This window comes from Alligator mississippiensis, chromosome 1 (genome assembly GCF_030867095.1).
Source record: "Alligator mississippiensis isolate rAllMis1 chromosome 1, rAllMis1, whole genome shotgun sequence".
Classification (NCBI taxonomy): Eukaryota; Metazoa; Chordata; order Crocodylia; family Alligatoridae; genus Alligator; species Alligator mississippiensis.
Genome location: NC_081824.1, coordinates 223,235,259 through 223,259,237, shown reverse-complemented (window position 1 = coordinate 223,259,237; position 23,979 = coordinate 223,235,259). Strand labels below are relative to the sequence as shown.

The 23,979-nt window shown below is 45.0% G+C and overlaps 1 protein-coding gene across 1 annotated transcript in view; it reads left to right on the top strand.

Annotated features, from left to right (window-relative positions):
• Positions 1-20,368: 20,368 nt before the first annotated feature.
• Positions 20,369-23,979, top strand: part of LOC109286503 (uncharacterized) — a 34,195-nt gene continuing 30,584 nt past the window's right edge. Inside the window, exon 1 of the mRNA XM_019500852.2 lies at positions 20,369-20,835. Within this exon, the coding sequence (XP_019356397.1) occupies positions 20,433-20,835 (403 nt within the window). The 5' untranslated portion in view covers positions 20,369-20,432. The remainder of the gene's footprint in view (positions 20,836-23,979) is intronic.

The window sequence follows — 23,979 nt, the reverse complement described above, 5'->3', positions numbered from 1 at the left end:
AACTTGTTGGTGGTTTAATTCATGAATACTGAATGCTTAAGTATAGTAATACTGAAATTCCATTGTGATGCCATGTATCTGTCACAATGACTCCTCTAAGAGCACAGGATTTAATGCAGCAGAGCACTTCAGCACTTCTGTAAGTCATGTTGCCAGCATGAGTAAGGGGTCTCCAACAGAACTTCAGGAGAGGAGGGAAATTCAGGAACTAAGCAGAATCAGAAGGTTATAATGACTAAAAGAAGGGAAGACAAAATACAGCCCATGGGCCCAATCTGGCCTGCCAGGCCATTCTATACGGCCTGCAGGGCCCTGTAGAATTTTAGAAAATTAATATTTATCTGGCCCTGGCTGCCAGTCAAAGATGACAGGAGCCAGGGGCAGTAGGACCAAGGAGGAGACAGTGGCAGAATTATTCATAGATTCATAGATGTTAGGGTCGGAAGGGACCTCAATAGATCATCGAGTCCGACCCCCTGCATAGGCAGGAAAGAGTGCTGGGTCTAGATGACCCCAGCTAGATACTCATCTAACCTCCTCTTGAAGACCCCCAGGGTAGGGGAGAGCACCACCTCCCTTGGGAGCCCGTTCCAGACCTTGGCCACTCGAACTGTGAAGAAGTTCTTCCTAATGTCCAATCTAAATCTGCTCTCTGCTAGCTTATGGCCATTATTTCTTGTAAACCCTGGGGGCGCCTTGGTGAATAAATCCTCACCAATTCCCTTCTGTGCCCCCATGATGAACTTATAGGCAGCCACAAGGTCGCCTCTCAACCTTCTCTTGCGGAGGCTGAAAAGGTCCAGGTTCTCCAGTCTCTCCTCGTAGGGCTTGGTCTGCAAGTCCTTAACCATACAAGTGGCCCTTCTCTGGACCCTCTCCAGGTTATCCGCATCCCTCCTGAAGTGCGGCACCCAGAATTGCACGCAGTACTCCAACTGTGGTCTGACCAGCGCCTGATAGAGGGGAAGTATCACCTCCTTGGATCTATTCGTCATGCAACTACTGATGCACGATAAAGTGCCATTGGCTTTTCTGATGGCTTTGTCTCACTGCCGACTCATGTTCATCTTGGAGTCCACTAGGACTCCAAGGTACCTTTCCACTTCTGTGCCACCCAGCAGGTCATTTCCTAGGCTGTAGGTGTGCCGGACATTTTTCCTTCCTAGGTGCAGCACTTTGCATTTCTCCTTGTTGAACTGCATCCTGTTGTTTTCTGCCCACTTGTCCAACCTATCCAGGTCTGCTTGCAGCTGTTCCCTGCCCTCTGGCATGTTCACTTCTCCCCACAGTTTTGTGTCACCTGCAAACTTGGACAGAGTACATTTCACTTCCTCGTCCAAGTTGCTGATGAAGACATTAAAGAGTATCGGTCCCAGGACCGAGCCCTGCGGGACCCCACTGCCCACACCCTTCCAGGTCAAAACCGACCCATCCACCATGACTCTCTGGGTGCGACCCTCCAGCCAATTCTCCACCCACCGGACTGTGTAGTCATCCAAGTCACAGCCTCTTAACTTGTTCACCAGTATGGGGTGGGATACCGTATTGAAGGCTTTCCTGAAGTCTAAGTACACGACATCCACCACTCCTCCTGTATCCAGGTGTTTCGTAACCTGGTCATAAAAAGAGACTAGATTAGTCAGGCACGATCTGCCTGCTATGAACCTGTGCTAGTTTCCCCTCAGCATAATTTGTCCTGCCGGGCTCTCACAAATGTGAGCCTTGATAATTTTTTCAAAGACTTTGCCAAGGATGGAGGTGAGACTGACTGGCCTATAGTTGCCTGGGTCCTCCTTCCTCCCCTTTTTGAAAATGGAGACCACATTGGCCCTTTTCCAGTCCTCCGGGACTTGGCCCGTGCACCACGAGCGTTCAAATATTCCCGCCAGTGGCTCTCCAATGATGTCGGCCTGTGCCTTCACCACCCTCGGATGGAGCTCATCCGGACCTGCTGACTTAAAGGCATCCAGTTCTTCCAAGTGACTCTGCACCATCTCAGGGTCTATGCATGGAAGTCTGGCACGTTGCTGCTGCCTCTCTACAACCCCAGTGTGAGATTTGTTGTGCCCCTCGCTTAGGAACACTGAGGCAAAGAACTCGTTGAGGAGTTCAGCCTTGTCCCCTCTGTCCGTCACCAATTGTTTCTGCCCATTTAGCAGGGGTCCTAGTCCTCCCTGGGCCTTCCTTTTACTCTCTATATATCTAAAAAACAATTTCTTGTTGTCTTTTACCAGGGATGCCATCCTCAGCTCCATGGTAGCTTTGGCCTGTCTAACTGCCTCCCTACAAGCGCGAGCAGAGGAGGTATATTCGTCTTTGGTGATTTCTCCCTGTTTCCACTTTTTATGTGCTCCCCTTTTGGCCCTTAGGCTGCCCTCGATTTCTGTGGTCAGCCAAGGAAGCCTGGCCCCTTTCCCTCTTTTCCCTCGCATCGGGATCGTCTTGCTTTGTGCCTGAAGGATCATTTCCTTAAGGCACAGCCACCCTTCTTGGGCTCCCATCACTTCAAAACTCCTACTCTGCAGTGCGTCTTTGACTAATCATCTGAGTTCATTGAAATCAGCTTTCCTAAAGTCTAGCACTTTCACCCTACTAGTTACCTTACTCACTCGATGTTTTATAAAGAATTCTATTATTAGGTGATCACTGTCCCCCAGATGGCTATCGATCTGTAGGTCCCCTACCATGTCATCCCCCATTGCCAATACCAGATCCAGTATGGCATTCCCCCTAGTGGGACCATGTACCTCCTGTGTCAGGTGGAGGTCCTGTACACAGGTTAGAAACCTGCGTGAACGGTGGGACTTTGCCGTCTGCGTCTCCCAGCAGATGTCTGGGTAGTTTAGGTCCCCCATGACTACCGCCTCTTTAGCTTTTATGGTCTCCGAGAACTGCCTCAGGAGCCCCGCATCTATTTCTTCCCCTTGGTGTGGGGGTCTGTAGCAGACCCCTACCACGAAATCCCTTTCTCCTTGCCCCCCATGTAGCCTAACCCACAATCCTTCTACTTCCTCAACCTTGGATTCTGTCTTGATGAGGGTTGATGTATATTGCTCATTGACATAGAGCGCAACCCCTCCCCCTTTTTTCCCCGCCCTGTCCTTTCTGTACAATCTGTAACCCTCACTATGTACCGCCCAGTCGTGGGACAAATCCCACCAGGTTTCCGTTAGCCCTACTAAGTCATAGGTGTTTTGTGCAAGCAGGAGTGCTAGTTCATCCTGCTTGTTCCCTATGCTCCTAGCATTAGTATATAGGCACTTGAGCCCTGCGACTGGTGCCTTTGCTGCCCCCCGCTCCAAATCCCAAGGGGCCCCTTATTTCTTACCTTCTTGTTGCTTACCTGTGCTGTAGTGCTGGCCGCCCCATGGCTTGAAGTTTCCCAATGTTCTCCTTCTTCAGGCTGGGCTGGCCTTGTGGGTGCCACATGGTTTGGTGGTCCACAGCTTCCCACCAGCCACCACGAGCCACCACCAGCAAGTCCAGTCCAGCCCCACCCCCTCCACCCCAAGCCCCATCTGGAAGTCTCTGCCTAGCAGGGGCTTCTGGAGGCTTCTGGCCTGGGGCTGTTCCTGCCTCCCCATGCCAAGGGAAATACAGATAAGAAAGAAGTGGGGAGACAGGGGAGGACTGCGGGTGATTGCCCCAGTCCTCAGGGCCAGCTGGGCAGGCTCCTGTGGTCCAGGTACTGCATCTGAGAACCACATGGTGCTGGTGGGAGGGCTGGTGGAAGGGGAGGGAGTGGGGAAATGGCTGTGGCAGGCGGGATAAGGGGCAGCCAGTGGGCATGCAGAGCACAGAGGCAGCTGGCTGGTAATGTGAGGCTCATGCTAGTGCACTGGGGCCAGTGCTGGTGGGGCCCAGAGTGGGCAGGAGTGCAGGGCCAGGGCTACACTGCTCAAGCAGGGAAAGGAGGGAGCCAGCCTGGCTCCATAGAGCCCTTGGCAGCCTGGCCCTGCACTCCTGCTGTCCCACTATGGGCTCTGCTGACCCTGGAGCACTGACACAGGCCCTGTGCTCCCACCCAGCTGTCGCCGCACTCTGTGTGCCCGCTGGCTGCCCCTTCCCCCCACCTGCTGCAGCCATTTCCCCCCTCCCCCCCCCGCCATGCTCCCAAACCACATGGTTCCCAGCTGCAGTACTGGGACTGCAGGAGCAGCTGGGACATGGTGCCAGAACAGCCGGGGTGGGAGGGGGAGGAGAACAGGGAAGCGGCAGGAGAAGGGCAGCAGTGGCAGATGGGGGGCAAGCGAGCGGCAGTGAGTAGGAGCATGGGGCCCATTCCAGTGCCCTGGGGCCAGGAGTGGCAGGAGCGTGGAGCCCGGGCAGGAGCGTGGAGCCCGGGCAGGAGCACTGGAATCTCAGTTTTCCTTTGGTGACTACCAAGCAGCTGCAAAACCTCTTGGCAAGTGTGAGAGATCCACACAGAATATAACTGCCTTCTACAGTGGTTAATATCTCTGTTAGATCAAATGGTAGAGGACAATGCTCTGGATCAAAAAGACCATCCCCCCTTTCCTCCACCCACCTGGCTAAAAACTTTGTGGAGTGTTCAGTTTTTTCCACATGATGAGGAATTAAGTTTGTTTTCCAGTTTTTACTTTATATTTTTTTTAAGGAATCATATTTTGAATGGTACCCCTGTAATCTTCCTTTGACCTCATTTTGTACACATATGATACAGTTTTTAATTACTTGACCACATGCTACCATATTTTCTCACATATAACCCACACCTTTTTCCCCAAAAGCAGGCATGGAGCAGACTAGGCAGCTCCTAGCCATGCCCCTGCTTACCAGCCCTCTAACTCCAGGTCAGAGCTGTGCTCAGCTGAGAACATATTAAATCTGAACATGCAACTGCTCACAGCATGTGTTAACTTCAACACCGCCTAACTTTTCTTGGAGGTAGTATGTGCTAACTGTAATGTGTAACTACACCATCGGTTATTTGCCCAATATAAGATCTTTTTTTTTCTTCATGTTGCTTCTGCAGAAGCAGGGAGTGTGTTATCTTCAGGTGAAAATTATATGCAAGAAAATGGGTATTTTTCTTAATTCTTTGGTAATTGATTTTGCAACCTTAAGTTTTAGTGTAGTTTTGCATGTATAATACACCTACTTGTATATATGCATACATGTATATATGTGCATGCACACATACTTATACATGTCTATGTGTATGTATGTATGTATAAGATTTGAGAAGAGGGTTGCTATTGTTCATTAGTGGAAGCACACAAATGACCTAAAAACCCTGATACCAGAGCCATTCAGCTGCTGCAAATCTTAGTATGTATGTATACATATGTGCATGTATATACACACACATACACACAATCATTTTTTTTTTTTTGTTATTGGATCACCCTGTGCATAAGACTACATTGCCTTATTGGTTAGTTTGTCCTAGTAATACCAAGTTAGTTCTATTGCTCTCTTCATTCCAGTCAAGTAATTCTCACAAGTAATTTGTGATTAATGTTAAAGCATCTAAGTATTAAGACACAGGGGAAGAAAAGGAAATGGGGCAGAAAATCCTGGCTCTTTCCAGAAAGCTAAATATAAATAAGTGGTATTTTACTGGGTTTCTTCAGGAATCTGGAGATATTTATATCCATGCTTTTTGTAGAAAAGACAGACTAATGCTCCTCCTGTTCTTTCACTTAGGGAATGACATTCTCTTCATGAAACTAGTGCTGCAGCTGAATGCCTCTTGTGTCAGGCACCAAAGGTAATTCATGTGCTTCTGCCCAGGAGCAATACCAGCCCTCTACTCAAATCTTATAAGGCTGAGCTGCTGAAAAGGAAAAGGAGGAATATTTTTAGTACCATCATGTGCGGTTTCATAGTTTCATAGTAGCTAGGGTCAGGAGGGATCTGAACAGATCATCCAGCCTCACCCCCTGACACAGGCAGGAATGAATGCTGGGTTCACAAGACCCCAGACAGGTGATCGTCCAACCTCCTCTTGAAGTTGCCCAAGGTAGGGGCAAGGACCACCTCCCTGGGAAGTTGGTTCCAGATTTTGGCCACCCTAACGGTAAAATATTGCCTTCTGATCTCTAACCTAAACCTATTCTCCATCAGCTTATTACCATTGTACCTCATCACCCCAGGTGGTGCTGGGGAGAAAAGAGCTCTGCCTATTTGCTGTTGATCCCCCCTGATGAGCTTGTAGGCAGCCACCAGGTCCCCCCCCAGCCTCCTCTTGATAAGGCTGAACAGGTTCAGGTCCTTCAGTCTCTCCTCGTATGGCCTGTCCTGCTGCCCTCTCACCAAGTGGGTGGCCCTCCTCTGAACCCTCTCCAGGCTGGCCACATCCCTTTTGAAGTGCGGCGCCCAGTACTGGACGCAGTACTCCAACTGTGGCCTGACCAAAGTCGCATAGAGGAGAAGTATCACCTCTCTGGACCAGCTTGAGATGCACCTTTGGATTCATGACAAGGTATGGCTGGCCTTGCTGGCTGCGGTCTGGCATTGGCGGCTCATGTTCATCTTGGAGTCAATAATGACTCCGAGATCCCTTTCCACCTCTGTGCTTTCAAGAAGGGAACTCCCCAGCCTGTATGTGTGCTGTGGATTCCTTCTCCCAAGGTGCAGCACCCTGCATTTGTCTACATTGAACCCCATCCTATTCTCGTCTGCCCACTTTTTTGTAGTCTGTCTAAATCTAGTTGCAGCCTCTCTCTCCCTTCTAGTGTGTCCACCTCGCTCCACATCTTAGTGTCATCAGCAAACTTGGACAGCATGCTTTCCACCCCCTCGTCCAAGTCGCTGATGAAGATGTTAAACAGTGCGGGCCCAAGGACCGAGCCCTGGGGTACCCCACTGCTCGCATCTCACCAGGTTGAGTACAACCTGTCCACCACTACTCTCTGGGTGTGCCCCATCAGCCAACTTTTTACCCATCCAACTGTGCAGGCATCAGTGCCGCAGTCATTTAATTTATTGATGAGGATGGGATGAGAGACAGTGTCAAAGGCCTTCTTAAAGTCTAGAAAGACTATGTCCACAGTGACACCATCATCCAAGGATTTAGTTACTTGGTCGTAAAAGGCAATCAGGTTGGTCTGGCAGGACCTGCCTTTGGTGAACCCATGCTGATTGCCCGTGAGCATGATCTCCCCTGTAGGCCCCCCACAGATGTGCTCCTTGATGATCCTCTCCAAGAGCTTCCCGAGCACCAAAGTGAGGCTTACAGACCTGTAATTACTTGGGTCCTCCTTCCTCCCCTTCTTAAAAATAGGGACCACATTAGCCAGTTTCCAATTCCCTGGCACCTGGCCAGATGACCACGAATGCTCATACAGCCAGGCCAAGGGCTCCGTGATGACCCCTGCCAGCTCTCTCAACACCCTTGGGTGGAGGGCATCTGGACCTGCAGATTTAAAAATGTATGAGCATTCGTGGTCATCTGGCCAGGTGCCTATTTTTAAGAAGGGGAGGAAGGCTTGATGGAGCTATCCCCAAGATTGTCCCTACCTCTGGTAGGTGGGATATCCCGGTCCCTGTTTAGGAAAACAAAGGAAAAGACACTGTTAAAAATATCAGCTTTCTTGTCTGGCATGGCCACCAGATTACCGTTTGTATCTTGCAGGGGCCCTACATTGCCTGGTGCCCTCTTCTTGCTCCCAATGTACTTGAAAAAGGACTTTTTGTTGACCTTAATCCTGGACGCTAGCCTGAGTTCCATCTGTGCCTTGGTCTTCCTAATAGCCCTCCTACACTCCCGGGCCGAGTGAGTGTTCAGCTTCTTTTAGTCCAAGCCTGACTAACCCAGTGAGGAAATCACTCCCCTTGGAGGAAGAAGTCCCAGGTTTAGCCACTGGTCCCATTTTGCATTAAAAAATCACTGGATAAAATGCATATAGTGTGTTGGTAGCAGAGACAAGAACACAAGATCTGCCCTGCCACACTCCCCCGCTCCCCCCAGGGAGTGACCTCATCAATGGGCTACAGAGACAGGTTCCTTCTGACCTGTTGCCTTGCTGGCCCTATGACTCTTGCTTTCCCATCTACTTGATGGCCTATCAACAAGAGGATGTATTAAGAGTGTCCACATCCTACCCTCTAGCCTGGCATGAAGGCACTCTTCTGGGGGGCAGAAGATGGGGGTTTGAAGCTTGTCAGACAAATGCTAACTCCTTTATCTGGTTTAATTATGGATCTTCCACTACTCTGTCTCCAAGCATCTGCACCAAATCGCAATCACAACCTTTTACTTGTACGAGGCACTCACTTGGTCCCTGGAAATTGCAAGACTTGCTCTTCAGCTTTAGATCAGTCACAAACCCTTCTGTGTTTTCACCTTTTTTTTTTTGGACTTTCTTCTTAAACGTCTTGTCTTCAGGGCTGGCAGTATGCCTCAAGTATCTGTAATACAGTTCCATATGTACAGCTTTCTTTGGCTGTCACAACACTTGTGGATATAGAATAAAGGAGCTGTTGAAACCGTCTCCAGTTGTTCTCCACATCTCAGGAATGCTTTAACTCTGGTTGGCCTTTTAATGACAGTTTTTCCCTTCAAGGTATTTTTTTAGTTTGTTTTACTTCTGTTACCACATGTGGTTCAGTAATCACTCAGAGCCAAAGTGCCTGTTCTAACTCATCAGTATAGTATAGCAGGAGTCTTTTCATAACATCATAACTGGTTCCAACTGATTTATTCAAAGGCCTCATAAATAATCAGTTCCCCATAATTTGTCGATTCTTAATGAAGCCACAGCAGGAATGTACTTCAACTATGCATTATCAGCAACTTCTTTTTGATGAAGCAGGATGCCACTAGACTAATGGCTATACTGGATTCCAGGAGAGCTTGATATTTTAATTATTAAAGAGAAGTTCCAGATTTGGTAGGTAAAAGTTGATTTTGAGCTTCAATGACAACAGGAATCCTTCTCAGGTTACCTTGTGGGCTGATGCTGATTTTATTTTGGGATATTTTGCAAAAGGAAAGCGGAGTTTTGCTTAGCTCAAATCAGATCCATTCTCCCTCACATCTCTCTCCTCCTGGGGTCAGAGCTACCACATTAGCAAGAATTTTTACTGCACTGCTGTAGCACAAACAGTCCCTGATCTCTCAGAGTCACTGTATTATTTTATTTTAAGTGTCATCCAAAGTCACTGCTTCTGTGCTTAATTATACCATACATGCTAGCTGGTTTTCATTTCTTACCAGAGTGCTGCTTAGAGTACCTGACTCAGGGATAGGTCCTTTGACTGATTTCTTTCTACTTCCTTTTAAAGGAAGCTATTGCAGCTTAAAGAGTTCAAGTTTTCTTCAAATGTTTCCATTCTGCAGCCTACTACAGGCAGTCCTCGACTTACAATGTTTCAAGTTACAAAATTTCGCACTTACAACGTTACTAAATTGACACCCTGTTTCAACTTTATGATGTCAGTCCAACCAAGAGCCCTTTAAAAAGTCCAGCAAAGTCACCTCAAATACATCCTTCCAAATCAATATGATTGCTATTTTCAGTATAAATACATTAATGTAGCTATATTACTCATCTATAATTGATCGAGTACAAAATCCTGGGGTATTTTTGGTGCAAATAGGGTATCAGGAACCAATCCCCCACTTATAACATTGTTTCTTATGAGAAAATTGGTTCCGAGCTACAACTTTTCGACTTAAGATGCAGTTTTCAAGAACCAATTGTGTTGTAAGTCTGAGGACTGCCTGTATTCATGAAGCATGCCAGATACACACGTGTGGTGATGGGCTCCATGAAGGAGCCACTAGCCGAGGTCTCAGGTGGCTCGTGGGATCAGGGTGGAATACAGACTTGTCCACTGGGGACCCTAACCCCTGCCTTTGCCTAGTGACCTGCCACTTGTTGTTGGAGCGGGACGCATGGACAGGATGATGGATTGTGTGAAGCACAAGCATTGAGCTGGCAGTGGTGGGCAGTTTGGAAGCAGACTACCTTGGTATCCCCCAACCTGCTAAGGTAGTGTGGCAGGCTGTGAGAGACAGACTACTAGGCCCAGTATGGCACCTGTTATGTTCTTATGTACAGTGAAAATTTTGAATCATGGTGATGGTGACGATAAACATTTGAGTCATTTCACATTCATTACAGAGAAATGTCAAATCGCAGGCATCAGTTTTATGTCCTGGAGAGGCTCAGAGTTCATTTAATGCCTTTTGGGAATTTCAGTCCTTTCCGCCATGGCCCTGAGTCTCAAGTGTGGACTGCAACACACTCTTGCACACCCAATTCACCATTCAACACTATGACAATTAAGCAGTGTAGCCCATTTGAACTGTTCTGCAACTACAGTTGGTACCACTAGAAGTTTATACCTATTCAATCCTATAAACTCTTGATCTAGCATAGCAGTAGCCCTTCGTGAGGAAAGGCCGGGGGGGGGGGAAGGGGGAGGGGTTGCGCTCTATGTCAATGAGCAATATACATCAACCCTCATCAAGACGGAATCAAAGGCCGAGGAAGTAGAAGCATTGTGGGTTAGGCTACATGGGGGGCAAGGAGAAAGGGATTTGGTGGTAGGGGTCTGCTACAGACCCCCACACCAAGGGGAAGAAATAGATGCGGGGCACCTGAGGCAACTCTTGGAGACCATAAAAGCTAAAGAGGCGGTAGTCATGGGGGACCTAAACTACCCGGACATCTGCTGGGAGTCACAGACAGCAAAGTCCCACCGCTCACGCAGGTTTCTAACCTGTGTACAGGACCTCCACCTGACACAGGAGGTACATGGTCCCACTAGGGGGAATGCCATACTGGATCTGGTATTGGCAATGGGGGATGACATGGTAGGGGACCTACAGATCGGTAGCCATCTGGAGGACAGTGATCACCGAATAATAGAATTCACCATAAGACGTCGAGTGGGTAAGGTAACTAGTAGGGTGAAAGTGCTAGACTTTAGGAAAGCTGATTTCAATGAACTCAGGCGATTAGTCAAGGACGCACTGCAGAGTAGGAGTTTTGAAATGATGGGAGCCCAAGAAGGGTGGCTGTGCCTTAAGGAAGCGATCCTTCGGGCACAAAGCAAGACGATCCCTGTGCAAGGTAAAAGAGGGAAAGGGGCCAGGAGGCTTCCCTGGCTGACCACAGAAATCCAGGGCAGCCTAAGGGCCAAAAGGGGAGCACATAAAAAGTGGAAACAGGGAGAGATCACCAAAGATGAATACACCTCCTCTGCTCGTGCTTGTAGGGAGGCAGTTAGACGGGCCAAAGCTACCATGGAGCTGAGGATGGCATCCCAAGTAAAGGACAACAAGAAATTGTTTTTTAGATATATAGGGAGTAAAAGGAAGGCCCAGGGGGGAATAGGACCCCTGCTAAATGGGCAGAAACAATTGGTGACGGACAGGGGGACAAGGCTGAACTCCTCAACGAGTTCTTTGCCTCAGTGTTCCTAAGTGAGGGGCACGACAAGTCTCTCACTGGGGTTGTAGAGAGGCAGCAGCAAGGTGCCAGACTTCCATGCATAGACCCTGAGATGGTGCAGAGTCACTTGGAAGAACTGGATGCCTTTAAGTCAGCAGGTCCAGATGAGCTCCATCCGAGGGTGGTGAAGGCACTGGCCGACATCATTGGAGAGCCACTGGCGGGAATATTTGAACGCTCGTGGCGCACGGGCCAAGTCCCGGAGGACTGGAAAAGGGCCAATATGGTCCCCATTTTCAAAAAGGGGAGGAAGGAGGACCCAGGCAACTATAGGCCAGTCAGTCTCACCTCCATCCTTGGCAAAGTCTTTGAAAAAATTATCAAGGCTCACATTTGTGAGAGCCCGGCAGGACAAATTATGCTGAGGGGAAACCAGCACGGGTTCGTGGCAGGCAGATCGTGCCTGACTAATCTAGTCTCTTTTTATGACCAGGTTACGAAATGTCTGGACACAGGAGGAGGGGTGGATGTTGTATACTTAGACTTCAGGAAGGCCTTCGATACGGTATCCCACCCCATGCTGGTGAACAAGTTAAGAGGCTGTGACTTGGATGACTACACAGTCCGGTGGGTGGTGAATTGGCTGGAGGGTCGCACCCAGAGAGTCGTGGTGGATGGGTCGGCTTCGACCTGGAAGGGTGTGGGCAGTGGGGTCCCACAGGGCTCGGTCCTTGGACCGATACTCTTTAATGTCTTCAGCAGCGACTTGGATGAGGGAATGAAATGTACTCTGTCCAAGTTTGCAGATGACACAAAGCTATGGGGAGAAGTGGACACGCCGGAGGACAGGGAACAGCTGCAAGCAGACCTGGACAGGTTGGACATATGGGCAGAAAACAACAGAATGCAGTTCAACAAGGAGAAATGCAAAGTGCTGCACCTAGGGAGGAAAAATGTCCAGCACACCTACAGCCTAGGGAATGACCTGCTGGGAGGCACAGAAGTGGAAAGGGATCTTGGAGTCCTAGTGGACTCCAAAATGAACATGAGTCGGCAGTGTGACGAAGCCATCAGAAAAGCCAATGGCACTTTATCGTGCATCAGCAGATGCATAACGAACAGATCCCAAGAGGTGATACTTCCCCTCTTATCGGGCGCTGGTCAGACCGCAGTTGGAGTACTGCGTGCAATTCTGGGCACCGCACTTCAAGACGGATGCGGATAACCTGGAGAGGGTCCAGAGAAGGGCCACTCGTATGGTTAAGGGCTTGCAGACCAAGCCCTATGAGGAGAGACTGGGGCACCTGGACCTCTTCAGCCTCCGCAAGAGAAGGTTGAGAGGCGACCTTGTGGCTGCCTATAAGTTCATCACGGGGGCACAGAAGGGAATTGGTGAGGATTTATTCACCAAGGTGCCCCCGGGGGTTACAAGAAATAATGGCCACAAGCTAGGAGAGAGCAGATTTAGATTGGACATTAGGAAGAACTTCTTCACAGTTCGAGTGGCCAGGGTCTGGAACGGACTCCCAAGGGAGGTGGTGCTCTCCCCTACCCTGGGGGTCTTCAAGAGGAGGTTAGATGAGTATCTAGCTGGGGTCATCTAGACCCAGCACTCTTTCCTGCTTATGCAGGGGGTCGGACTCGATGATCTATTGAGGTCCCTTCCGACCCTAACATCTATGAATCTATGAGGAAGATTAAAAGTGAAAAGCTGTTTCATTCCCTAAGCCCAGTCCATCCTGGGTACTGAATCAAGCAATGGTATTTCAGAAAAAGTAATTTACAGTTATGTAATTAATGACTTGATCACAATTCATTTGTACAAGGCACAGTTGGAAAAGTTCTATAGCCTGTGCCATACAGAAGGTCTTTTTAGCTTAAAACCTGTGAATTAGGATGTTGCATGCGCAATCTTACTTCTGTACTTTTAGTGTTGAGTACTTCAAATTTGAAACCTTAATCACTGTTTTTGTATAACTTTTTTTGCATGCAGTGTATAAATATAAAACAAAACAGCTAAAGAACTATTGCACAATGACTCTTCAAAATATTCCTATTTGATGCATTTTTTGCAAAGTAAAAAAAAAATCAGGAGCAAAAAGAACCATACAATAGAATAACGTCAGGCCAAAGCCCTTTTTTTTTTTTAAAGAAACATGAATTGTAACATAGGTAGCTTTTAATTAGCAGAGCCAAATTATATTAGAAGAACTGTTAGCCAGCATTTATGGAACATGCTTTTTATAGCAATGAAGACTAATGGTCAATAGGTGGCGATATTGTTATATTCAAAATCTTGAAAGACGGGAAAAGGTGTCTGTAACACTTTAGAGAACCACTTTGCTTTAAAGAAATATTACTAAGCTTCTGACCCCGTAATGAGAACTTAATGACAGTAAATGGAATTTATCTGTCTTTCTTCCAGGCCAATAACATATTGAATACTGTGGAGAGGCCAGTACCATCATGTTTTTTAACAGTTACTACCAATCACGAGTATCTCCATTTTTGGATTTCTAATGTGATATATTAAATGGTTCTGATTTTTAGAAAATGTTGGGCATTTGCCTTAGGATCCTAGGAAAGTAGGTCTGTAAGGGACCTTACAAGGTCACCTAGTCCAGCCTCCTGTTCAAGGCAGGATCGTCCCTGAATAACCCGTCTCAGACATATGTTTACCTAACGTGCTCTTGAACATTTCCAGGGATGGAGATCCCACAACTTTGCTAAATAGCTTGTTCCTTTTCTTTACCACTTGGATGGTTAGAAAGTTCCTCCTAACCTATAACCTACATTTCCTCCGCTGCAGCTTGAGTCCATTGCTTCTATTCCTGTCCCTTATGGCCAGAGAAAAGTCCTCAAATACCTGAACAGCAAGTATAAGAAGATGGTTATCAAATGCCCCTTCAGCCTTTTCTTTTCCAGACAATATAACTCTAGTCCTTTCAGCCTTTCTTCATAAGGCTTGCTTCCTAGGCCCCTAATCATTTTTTCACTCTTGTGCTGAACTCTTTCCAAACTGTTCACAACCTTCTTAAAGCCTGGGGCTCAAAACTGGACACAGTGCATCAGGTGAAGTTTTGATTTGGAAGTGACACTCCTGTTAATACAACCCAGTATGCTGTTGGATTTTTGCAACAAGAGCACACCATTAGTTCCAATTCAGTTTATGATCTATTGTAACTCCCAGGTCCTTCTCTACAGTACAGCAACCTAGCCTGTCATGTCTCAGTCTGTACTTACATGTGCAATTATTCCATCCCAGCTTCAGGACTTTGCACGTGTCCTCAGTGAATCTCATCTGATTGATTGCAGACCATTTTTTTCCAATACATCAAAGTCATTCTGGATCCTAGCCCTTCCCTCTGGGGTGTCTGCAACTCCACCCAACTTAGTGTTGTCTGAAACTTTGTTAAGTGTATGCACAATCCCATCCTCCAAAACATTAATGAAAATATTATAATCATACCAATTAGTTTCTAAGGAGCCACTCTGCCTAACCTTCTGCCTAACCAATATCTAGTGATCCTTTAAGAAGAGACTAGGCCATGAAAATTCTAGCTCTCCTTTCTATCTCTTGTGACTCAAAGGATAGCTGGCTTTACACTGTGAAGTCATTTAATAAAGAAGATTACTGAGATTTTTCATATTCAGGGGTCTGGGAGTGTTTGATATCTTCACTGATGACTTCATTGATAACTAGGATGAGGCAAACAGGGCAACTGCCCCAGCATCTACTTGAAGTTGCTGCTGCCTCTGTGCCTTTGGTTCCTGGCTGTAGATAGAATTAAATACACACTAAGTAAATGTGCAAATGATGCCCACCTGAGTAGGGTAATAGACACTTTGGAGGATAGGATTAGGATTCAAAATGACCTTTGTGAATCTGTCTGAAATGGTATGAAATTAACTGACTGAATTTGAATTAAGGACAAGCACAAATATAAATTGGAGAATGACTAGCTAGGCTGCATTTTTCAAAAAAGGACCTGCGGATTATAATGAACAACAAGCTGAATATTATGAGACAAATGTGTACTATTATTACAAAAAAAAGGCACTGGGATAATGGATATAAGTCATGGGAAGTGATTCTTCTACTTTGTTCAGCACTAGTGAAGGCTTTACCTAGTAAGGGTCCCATTTTAGATATGGCAGCTGAAGAAAGATGTACAGGAACTGGAAAGAGTTCAGTGGAGAGGCATAAAAATGGTTAGAGGTCTTACAAGGGAAGATTGGAAGAACTGGGACTGTTTGCTCTGGGGAAGAGAAAGACAGGGGGTGGGATAGAGGGCAGGGTTTAAATCAAATATTTAAATACAAAAAGGATTGCAACAAACAGAAGACGGTTATGCTGTGTACAGGGAAAGAAGTAATGCCCTTCAACTGCAGGAAGGGAAATTTTAATTGGATATGAGGAAGAACTTTTTAACCCTGAGAGTGGTTAAGTATTAGAGCAGATTTCCAAGAGAGGTTGTAGAGTCTCCATCCTTGGAAGTTTTCAAATGAAGGCTAAACAAATACTTAGCAAGGATGGTGTTGCCAGGAATAATCCTGCCTTGAGCAGGGTGTTGAATTATATGACCTCCTGAGATCCCTTCTAGTCCCATCTTCCTATGGTTCTATATGCATTATTTATTTATCAAATGTGCAAATCATGAGCTTTGAATGCTTGCACAAAAAAGGAAGACATATGATTGCATCACAAGAAGTTAAAAATTGTCATAATGCCAGCAAATTAGACTGTAAGATCATTAGGGCAAGGGCTACCTTACCTGTATATGTGTGTGTGTGTGTGTGTGTGTGTGTGTGTGTATATATATATATATATATATATATATATATATAATCTAATAAGAACATGAACCTAATTAGGGCCTCTGAGGTATAGTGTAATACAAATTAAAAAAAAAGCAATAATAGGCAATCCTCAGCTAGAGACTGCAAAACCCTGCTCAGCACAAACTCTGCTCTCAAGAGAGGCCTTGGAAAATGAACAAACACTGCAAAATGCAATGAAAGTAATAAAATCTGAACTCAAGTAAATCAAGGGGAAAGTTCTGGGATGAAATTCTTGCCTAATTGATGTCAACAGCACAATTCCCACTGACTTCAGTGAAAACAAGATTCTTTTGTTTTGCTGGTCTCCTGCACATGGAGCACATCTACACATGAATATTAATAGAATGCAATAAACTCTGGTGCAGTTTGCACTGGAGTTTATTGCTCCTAGGTGCAGCGTTTAAACGTGTGCTCAGGACCACAGCATGTTGAGCTGGGGCAGTGCAGCCCTGGCTGGCAGGAGGTCCAGGGGGCCAGCCTAACAGCCCCGGGCTGCTCCTAAGTAGCTCAATGTATTGCAGAGAGGCTGGATGGAGCATGAGAGTGCTACAGTGTAGGGCTAGCAGCTAGGCAGCCTTGCACTGTAGCATCCTCCTGCCTGAGCCAGTCCCGCAGGGTCACTTTTTACAAGTATGTTGTGATGGAGTAAATAACTCCACCACAGAATAGTACTTGTGTTGGGCAGTACTATCCTATAGTGGAGTTACTTAGTTTACTCTGGCCTAATAGCACCACTTCTGCAGATAGTGACACTTTACTGAGCAGCTAATTAGTCAAGAGTAAGCATTTCATGTAGATGAACCCATAGACTCCAAAATTAAAATTAGTAGGAATACTACAATGTCCTCCCCTAATATTATTAATTAAAAAACCTATTATTTTCAACAATATTTTTCATGGCAACTTCAGAAGATTAAATGAAACAGGAGGGGCAGAGACAGTAGAATTAAAACAAAGATAAGCTATTTTTGATCTAGCCTGGCTTTTTCATGAAATGGACATTCTTGTGGAAAAAAGAAATCCATTTGCATTAATAATGTTGAGGTGTCCAACAATAAAGCAAATAAAAATCATTTTAAAACTGAAATATTTAGGGTTTTCCCTAACACTGAAAATAAGAGCGGTTTTAAATGAAAAGCCAAAAAAGATAAATTTGATGAACAATATAGAAACATGCCGTTTTGTTTCTCAATTCCTACTTCTGCTGCTGTTTTAGAAACAAAGAGAATTCCTTGATCAGGCTTAGAGATGAAGTACAACAGTTTTAATATACTCATTTTAGCTGACTTGTGCTACCTACTTTTACTCTTTGTGGATGACACATAAATTTAAAAGGGAAGAAGGCATTTGAATCCCTTTGGCAGCTTTGAATATCTCAGCATATATCTGTGTACACACCAATGTGAGCAAGTCATGATTAACATGCAGATAAGAGAAAATCCACCTGGAATCTAATGGAAACAGATTGCTACAAAGCCCATAGGGGTAAGTTAACAAACTATGAAGCAGGTCCCAGCACAGAAACACAAAAGTCTTGTGAAAACAAGTGTGGTTCATATTAGAAGTCAGTACCCATTGCACTCAGAACAGGAATGGATCTAAACTGCCTCTTACAACACATTATGCCCTATAAGCAAGTGTTTGGGAAGCTGCACTCAGGATTGCAGAGCACTGAATCACCATAACCAGGCAAATGGGGTCAGAGTGTGTTTGTGGCAATCAGATAAATATGGGGTGCACTTTGAAGAATTCTCCACAAGGAACGGCTGAGAAAGGCACATTTTCATATTGTTTGCTGTTCTCAAGTTTGAGAGTGCTCGTGGCACTGGTTAGTAATTGGCTTTAACAGGGAGGGGACTTCCCACACTTTTACCATCACTACACACTTGCAAAGTCTCAGCATAGGCACTTTGCATGCTCTGACCTGCCTTGTGCAGGACCTGTTGTTCAAGTTATGAACATCTTTACTTTTTCCTTAGGGGAAGGGAGAAGGAAGGCTGACAAAAAAGCAGCATTTGTTTTACGCTCCATCTGAGCTCTCTGCTGGTCCCAAGTAAATGTCAGAAAGGGAAGAAGGGAGCCCTGTTAAATTCCTCTTCAAAGTTTCATTTTAATTAGGGCATCATTTAAACAATGATTTATTGGAAACTAGAATTATTATGAACCATGAATGCAGGAAGTGCCACCCTGAACTGTACCTCTGACCTATCTAGTCTTGTAGGCTCTCGACCAATGCTAACCAGCACTGGTCACTTCTCAGGGACGTAGGAGTTATGAGGTTCTGAACCTATAGAGAACATTTCTACTCACCCCTCATTAGCTAGTGTTTGGTGAGTCATGAAAGTTCATATTCACTCCAGAACTAATATTTTAGTGTTTAATATTGCTGAATGCTCCTGTTATTCACATAAATACCCAGGCTTTTTTGGAATCTTGCAAAGCTCTCAGCCTCGGGTGTGACCACAACCTCACTGAGCACTGTGAAAGAAGTTTTCCTTTCATCAATTATAAAAAGTTCAATAAACTCTGGTTTATTTGCCACTGTGGTTTAATCTGCTGTTTTTCGGATCCTCCCCCTCCCCCCAGCATCAGAATTATTAATTGGTCACTAATGAATAATTCATCATTGCATGCATTCTGCTTGCAGTGACGACTGGGGATACAGGCCAACTTGGACACACTCTCAAGGTGGGCCAACCAGAACTTGATGGCCTTCAATGTACAGAAGTGTAAGGTGCTGCACCTCAGTAAGAAGAACCTTCAATATACTTACAGGCTTGGCAGTGCTACACTCGCTAGCACCATGACCAAAAGGGACTTGGGGGTCTTGACTAACTACAAGATGAATATAAGCCACCAATGCGATGCTGTGGCTGACAAAGCAAACCAAACTCTGGCATGCATCCACCAATGCATCTCAAGCAAAATCAGGGAAGTCATCCTCCTGCTTTACTCAGCCCTGGTGAGACCGCAGCTGGAGTACTGTGTCCAGTTTTGGGCCCCCCACTTCAGGAGGGATGTGGAAAAGCTTGGAGAGTCCAAAGGAGAGCCACTCATATGATCCAAGGCATGGAGGGAAGGCCGTACAAGGAGAGGCTGAAGGACTTGGGACTCTTCAGTCTGGAGAAGAGAAGGCTCAGGGGGGACTTGGTGGCCATAAACTCCTGGAAGGCCGATTTAGACTAGAGTTAAGAAAAATGTTCTTCACAGTGTGTGTGTCCAGGGTCTGGAACAAACTCCCCCCAGAGGTGGTGCAAGCACCTACTCTGGACTCCTTCAAAAAACAAGTGGATCTTTTTCTTGCTACGGTCACTTGATCCCAGCTGACTTCCCACCTATGGTGGCAGGGCTGGACCCAATGATCTCATGAGGTCCTTTCCAGCCCCTAATGTCTATGAAATCTATGAAATCTATAAACCACTTTACAATATTCCCTTTCAATGATGCTATTGTCCTTTTGCTCTTGTACTGTGATAAATGGTTCAGAGCACTGCCAAACATATTTTTCCTATCACAGTGACTTAGGATGCATATATACCATTCCCAACTTTTATCTTATTCATTTCCTCTGTAAGAAGAATTAGTTACATCCACAAATTTCAAGTGGATAAAGTGCCTTAAATTGGAAGTGTAATGTTCTCGACACAAGATATTTGACAACTAAAACAAAACTGGTTACATGCAAGTACAACTTCAGGGACTGTTCTCTTGGGTTTTCTCCCAGATTCACTGAAGTCTCTCTTGCCTTCTAGAAGCCCAGAGAGTGGTAAATTCATGAGTAGTGCAGTATAGCAATTGGATATGGGGATTATTGCTATCCTAACAATTCTCAGCATCTCCCATACACAATATTTCAAGAAAGCCCCTTAAAAATTAACATTTAAGGCCAACACCATCCATCACTGGCTCTGATAGAGTTGCATTATGAAATTCCCCTCATGAAATGTATTCTTAGATTTCAACCTGGCAAGCCATGAAATGCACAACATAGCCATGTCAACATCACAAGCCCACACAGCTGTCTCCTGAAATGTATGTGGATTGGAAATCCTAGTAGTTGTTATATCTAAGATAATGATTCATCCTCCCTCTGGGGCTGGGACTTGCCTCTGCATGTTTTGCAATGCTGTCTGGCTTTATAACAGCATAGCTGCATGCTGTAATTCCCAGCAGATTTCTCAGCAAACTGATGAGTGAGGAGCAAGCTAACTCCTTAAAACAATGGCATTTCTCTTCAGACAGTTTTTCCTGCTGGCTGTGGATCTGATGCTTGCTTCCACTCTTTCGTGCTTCCTTTATGCCTTTGCATGCCTCATAATTGCTCTCCTCATTTGCTTTGTTATCTTCCTCTCCTTTGGAGTTGTGAAGAAAATGGAGAGAGACATAAAAGGGAGAGCAATTGTAATTCTAGTTTCCAACAGCTCCATTGGACGGACATTTACCAGGAACCTGGATGAAGCAGGTTTCAAAGTATCTGCCACGTTCTGGCCACCTAAGGAGAAATGGGCTACAGTTCTGAAGGAAGAGTGTTCTCCAAAAATGAATTTGTCGCAGATTCACATGACTGAAGATGAATATCAGAAGACAGTGAAAAACTTCATAGAAAGCCACTTATCTCTGAAAGGTAATGGTTAGGGAAAGCCGGTGGATATTCATAAGAATGTCTAAGGAACATATGCTGGTGGATATGCATAAGAATGCCACAAAGGGCTGGAGTCCATTTGGCAGAGATAATATTAATAGGTTGGGGGGAAAGAAAAAATGATGGCTGAAATGCCACCAGTACTCTACTTGGAGGAAATGCACCTGCCTTCATATTATGCAGGTTTCCAATGAAGGGTGCTGCTGAATCCACTGCTGCAGAATCAGCTGAGGGCATGATGCTGTTTCAAGCAGCACTTGACCACAAGATTGTAACCTTCTTTTTCTGTTCTGATCACTGGGGGCTAAATCTTTAAACAATTTGTAAACTTCACCTGAGACTATATGAGGCAGTGAGTTGTGTTATCCTCAGAGTACACAGTATACCTGTGCTTGGGATTCTGCCAATTTCTTTCTGGGTGCAGTAGAAAAGTAATCCAGGAGGATGATAGGGTGGCAAACAGTTTGGGTCCCGATCAAGCTAACATTGCTTTGTTAGCACTCCCTCACTGTAAGGGCTGAGATCGGCAGAACTTCCCTGCTTTAAATGTGAGGATCCTAGCAGCAAGGCTTTGAACCAAGGATCCCCAGCTCTGGAACCTGCTTCCTACTGCTGTCTTTTGCAAAGCGTTGAGTCACTGTCCACTGCACCCCCTCATGGCCAGACTTGACACCCTACTCATTTTAACATCCTGAACATCCTTATCTCTTTTGTCAATGTGGTGTAGAGCCAGGCATCTTTCAGGGGTAATGACTTTAAGACTCAAACCCCACTGTCCAGAGAGCATTCTGCCCAGAGTTAGGCCTCTCCTGAGTCTGGGGTTCACTGGACCGTGGTCCTTTACATCCAGAATCATCATGTCCCCTCCTGTAGCAGTGGAGAAGTTGGGGATCCCAAGGCTGCCCTCTTCTCTGGGTTCTTACCTAGTGTCCCTTTCTTGAGTAGTGAAGAACCATCCCTTTCTTTTCCTTTACTGCTTATGTGGCCTAGGAACCTTCTTGTCTAATCGGTATCCTCATGTTCCTCCTCCTACAGCTTCCCCCAACCCGCTGCTCTGAAGACTCTCCACATAGCATCTCCTTCTTTCTGCCTGGTTGATCACCCTTCATTAACTCTGCTAACCTGAAATCATGTGGTGTCCATCACAGTCTGACAATGTCCATTAATGCAGTTTTTTCATAATTCCATTCTCTGATCAGTAAGGGACCTTTAAGGCAAGAATGAGGATTTTAGGTTTGTGATTGTGGAGAGGATCCATCTTAAAATAGATGGGCTTTGCTCCTGTTGTACTTGAACGTATCTTGGGGTGAGAGCACTTCTTTTAAATACACAAATGTGCAGAATATTTAGAGTTCTGATAGTTAGTTACATACTAACAAATCTTTTGGAAGGAATATTAAACCTCAGGCTTCAGCATTTAAGCAAATCCATCAGAGATCTGAAGAAAACCTGGTTACAATGCGCAGATTATCTCTCATAGATTATCCCACAGCTGCTCTTTGTCAGTTTTCTACATCTACTTAAGAAGCTTCTGGTGTCAGTGGCGGGATACCAGACTGAGCAGACCCTGGGCCTGATTGGCAAAGGCTAGTGCAATTATCCTAAAATAAATAATTGGAATTACTGAACACTTGCAATTTCCACTGATTTTGACGAAAGTGGAAGTGCTGAACATTGCTCAGCATAACCTCTGGGGCCAAATCTTTGGGTGGGGAAAACCAATTGGTGGTTACACAGCTTCAATGGACCTATGCTGATTTTTTATTATGAATTAGGCCCAGGAACAATATTTTTAATGTTTGACCTTCTTTTGATTATTTGATTACATATACTGATCAAACTCCCCTGGAAGTTTTTTTCCTCAAAAGATTTCTTTTCTAAAGGTTCCTTGCTATTTACAGTTAGGATCTTTAGCATGGCATTCACACTGTGGACATTAAAATTTATTTCTGATGGAGTGACCCAATTACATAGCAGATCAAAGTGTGACATCAGCAAAAAAAAAATACTTGCACTAACATTCTTTGATATCCTTGCTGAGTTTTTGAGTGGGAAGTTTTGTTTGATCGGTTTGATTTAATATTTTTGGCATCGGTTGGTGAAATGTAGACTCCTGTCATCAACTGACTGAAAGGGAATTCACACTGTTAGATCCACACAAAAATTCAGCCTGATTGACAATCTCTGCTAAAGAGAAGACCTGGAAAATAGCAGGGGAGGGACATTTGCATCTCTGTGAAAAGACACATTGTGTGCATTTTTCTTTAGAATTATTTTTTTCATGAATTTGATATGATATATCAGTTTTCACTTTTGGTTTTCAATGGCTGATTGTCTTTCTAAAGTGCTGGTCCTTGTCTGCATAGGAAAGTTTGTTACATTAAAATGATACTGATATAAACTCCCATGCTGAGGCTCTTGTTTCTTTTATTTAGTATAAAGATAACCCTTCTTAGTTAGGTTAAACTCCTTTATAACTGGCATAAGCTAAATAGAACATCCCTCCTACACACATACTTTTAAAGGAATAATAGTGTTCGCATGAGAGCCTATAATGACTTATACTCTCAGTATAACATTTCTCTGTAGGCAAATCTTTACACCTGAATTACCACTTTTTCTATACTACCAGAGCTCTTTATATTGCTCTGGTAGTATAAAGTAAAACTTTGAAGACCCTATTTACTGCCACTCATATGAAAAAAGACCTTAGCACGACTGAGAATCAGGCCATCATCATCTGTTATAAAAACCACAGAAATTCTTCCATGCTGTTTAGAATTAATCATAATCCTTGCTGATCTGTGCAGGAGACTTCATAGGTTTACAAAATGTATCAGAGACTATGCACACATTACAATCAAAGCTGGTGAGGAAGTTTTTGACGAGTCAATTTTTTTTTCATTTGTACATGCCGGGTCATCAAAACGGAAACTTTGCAAAACAGGTTCTATTTCAATTAATCTCCTGAATAAAAACATGTTTGGAAAACCAAATTCTGAAATTTCCAAAAGATTCCGATTCAACATTTCCAAGTGAAAAGACTAACTTTTTAAAGTAAAAATGACATTTGTCAAAAAATGTAAGGCATGTACACTAAGAAGCTCAAAATCCAAACCAAACATT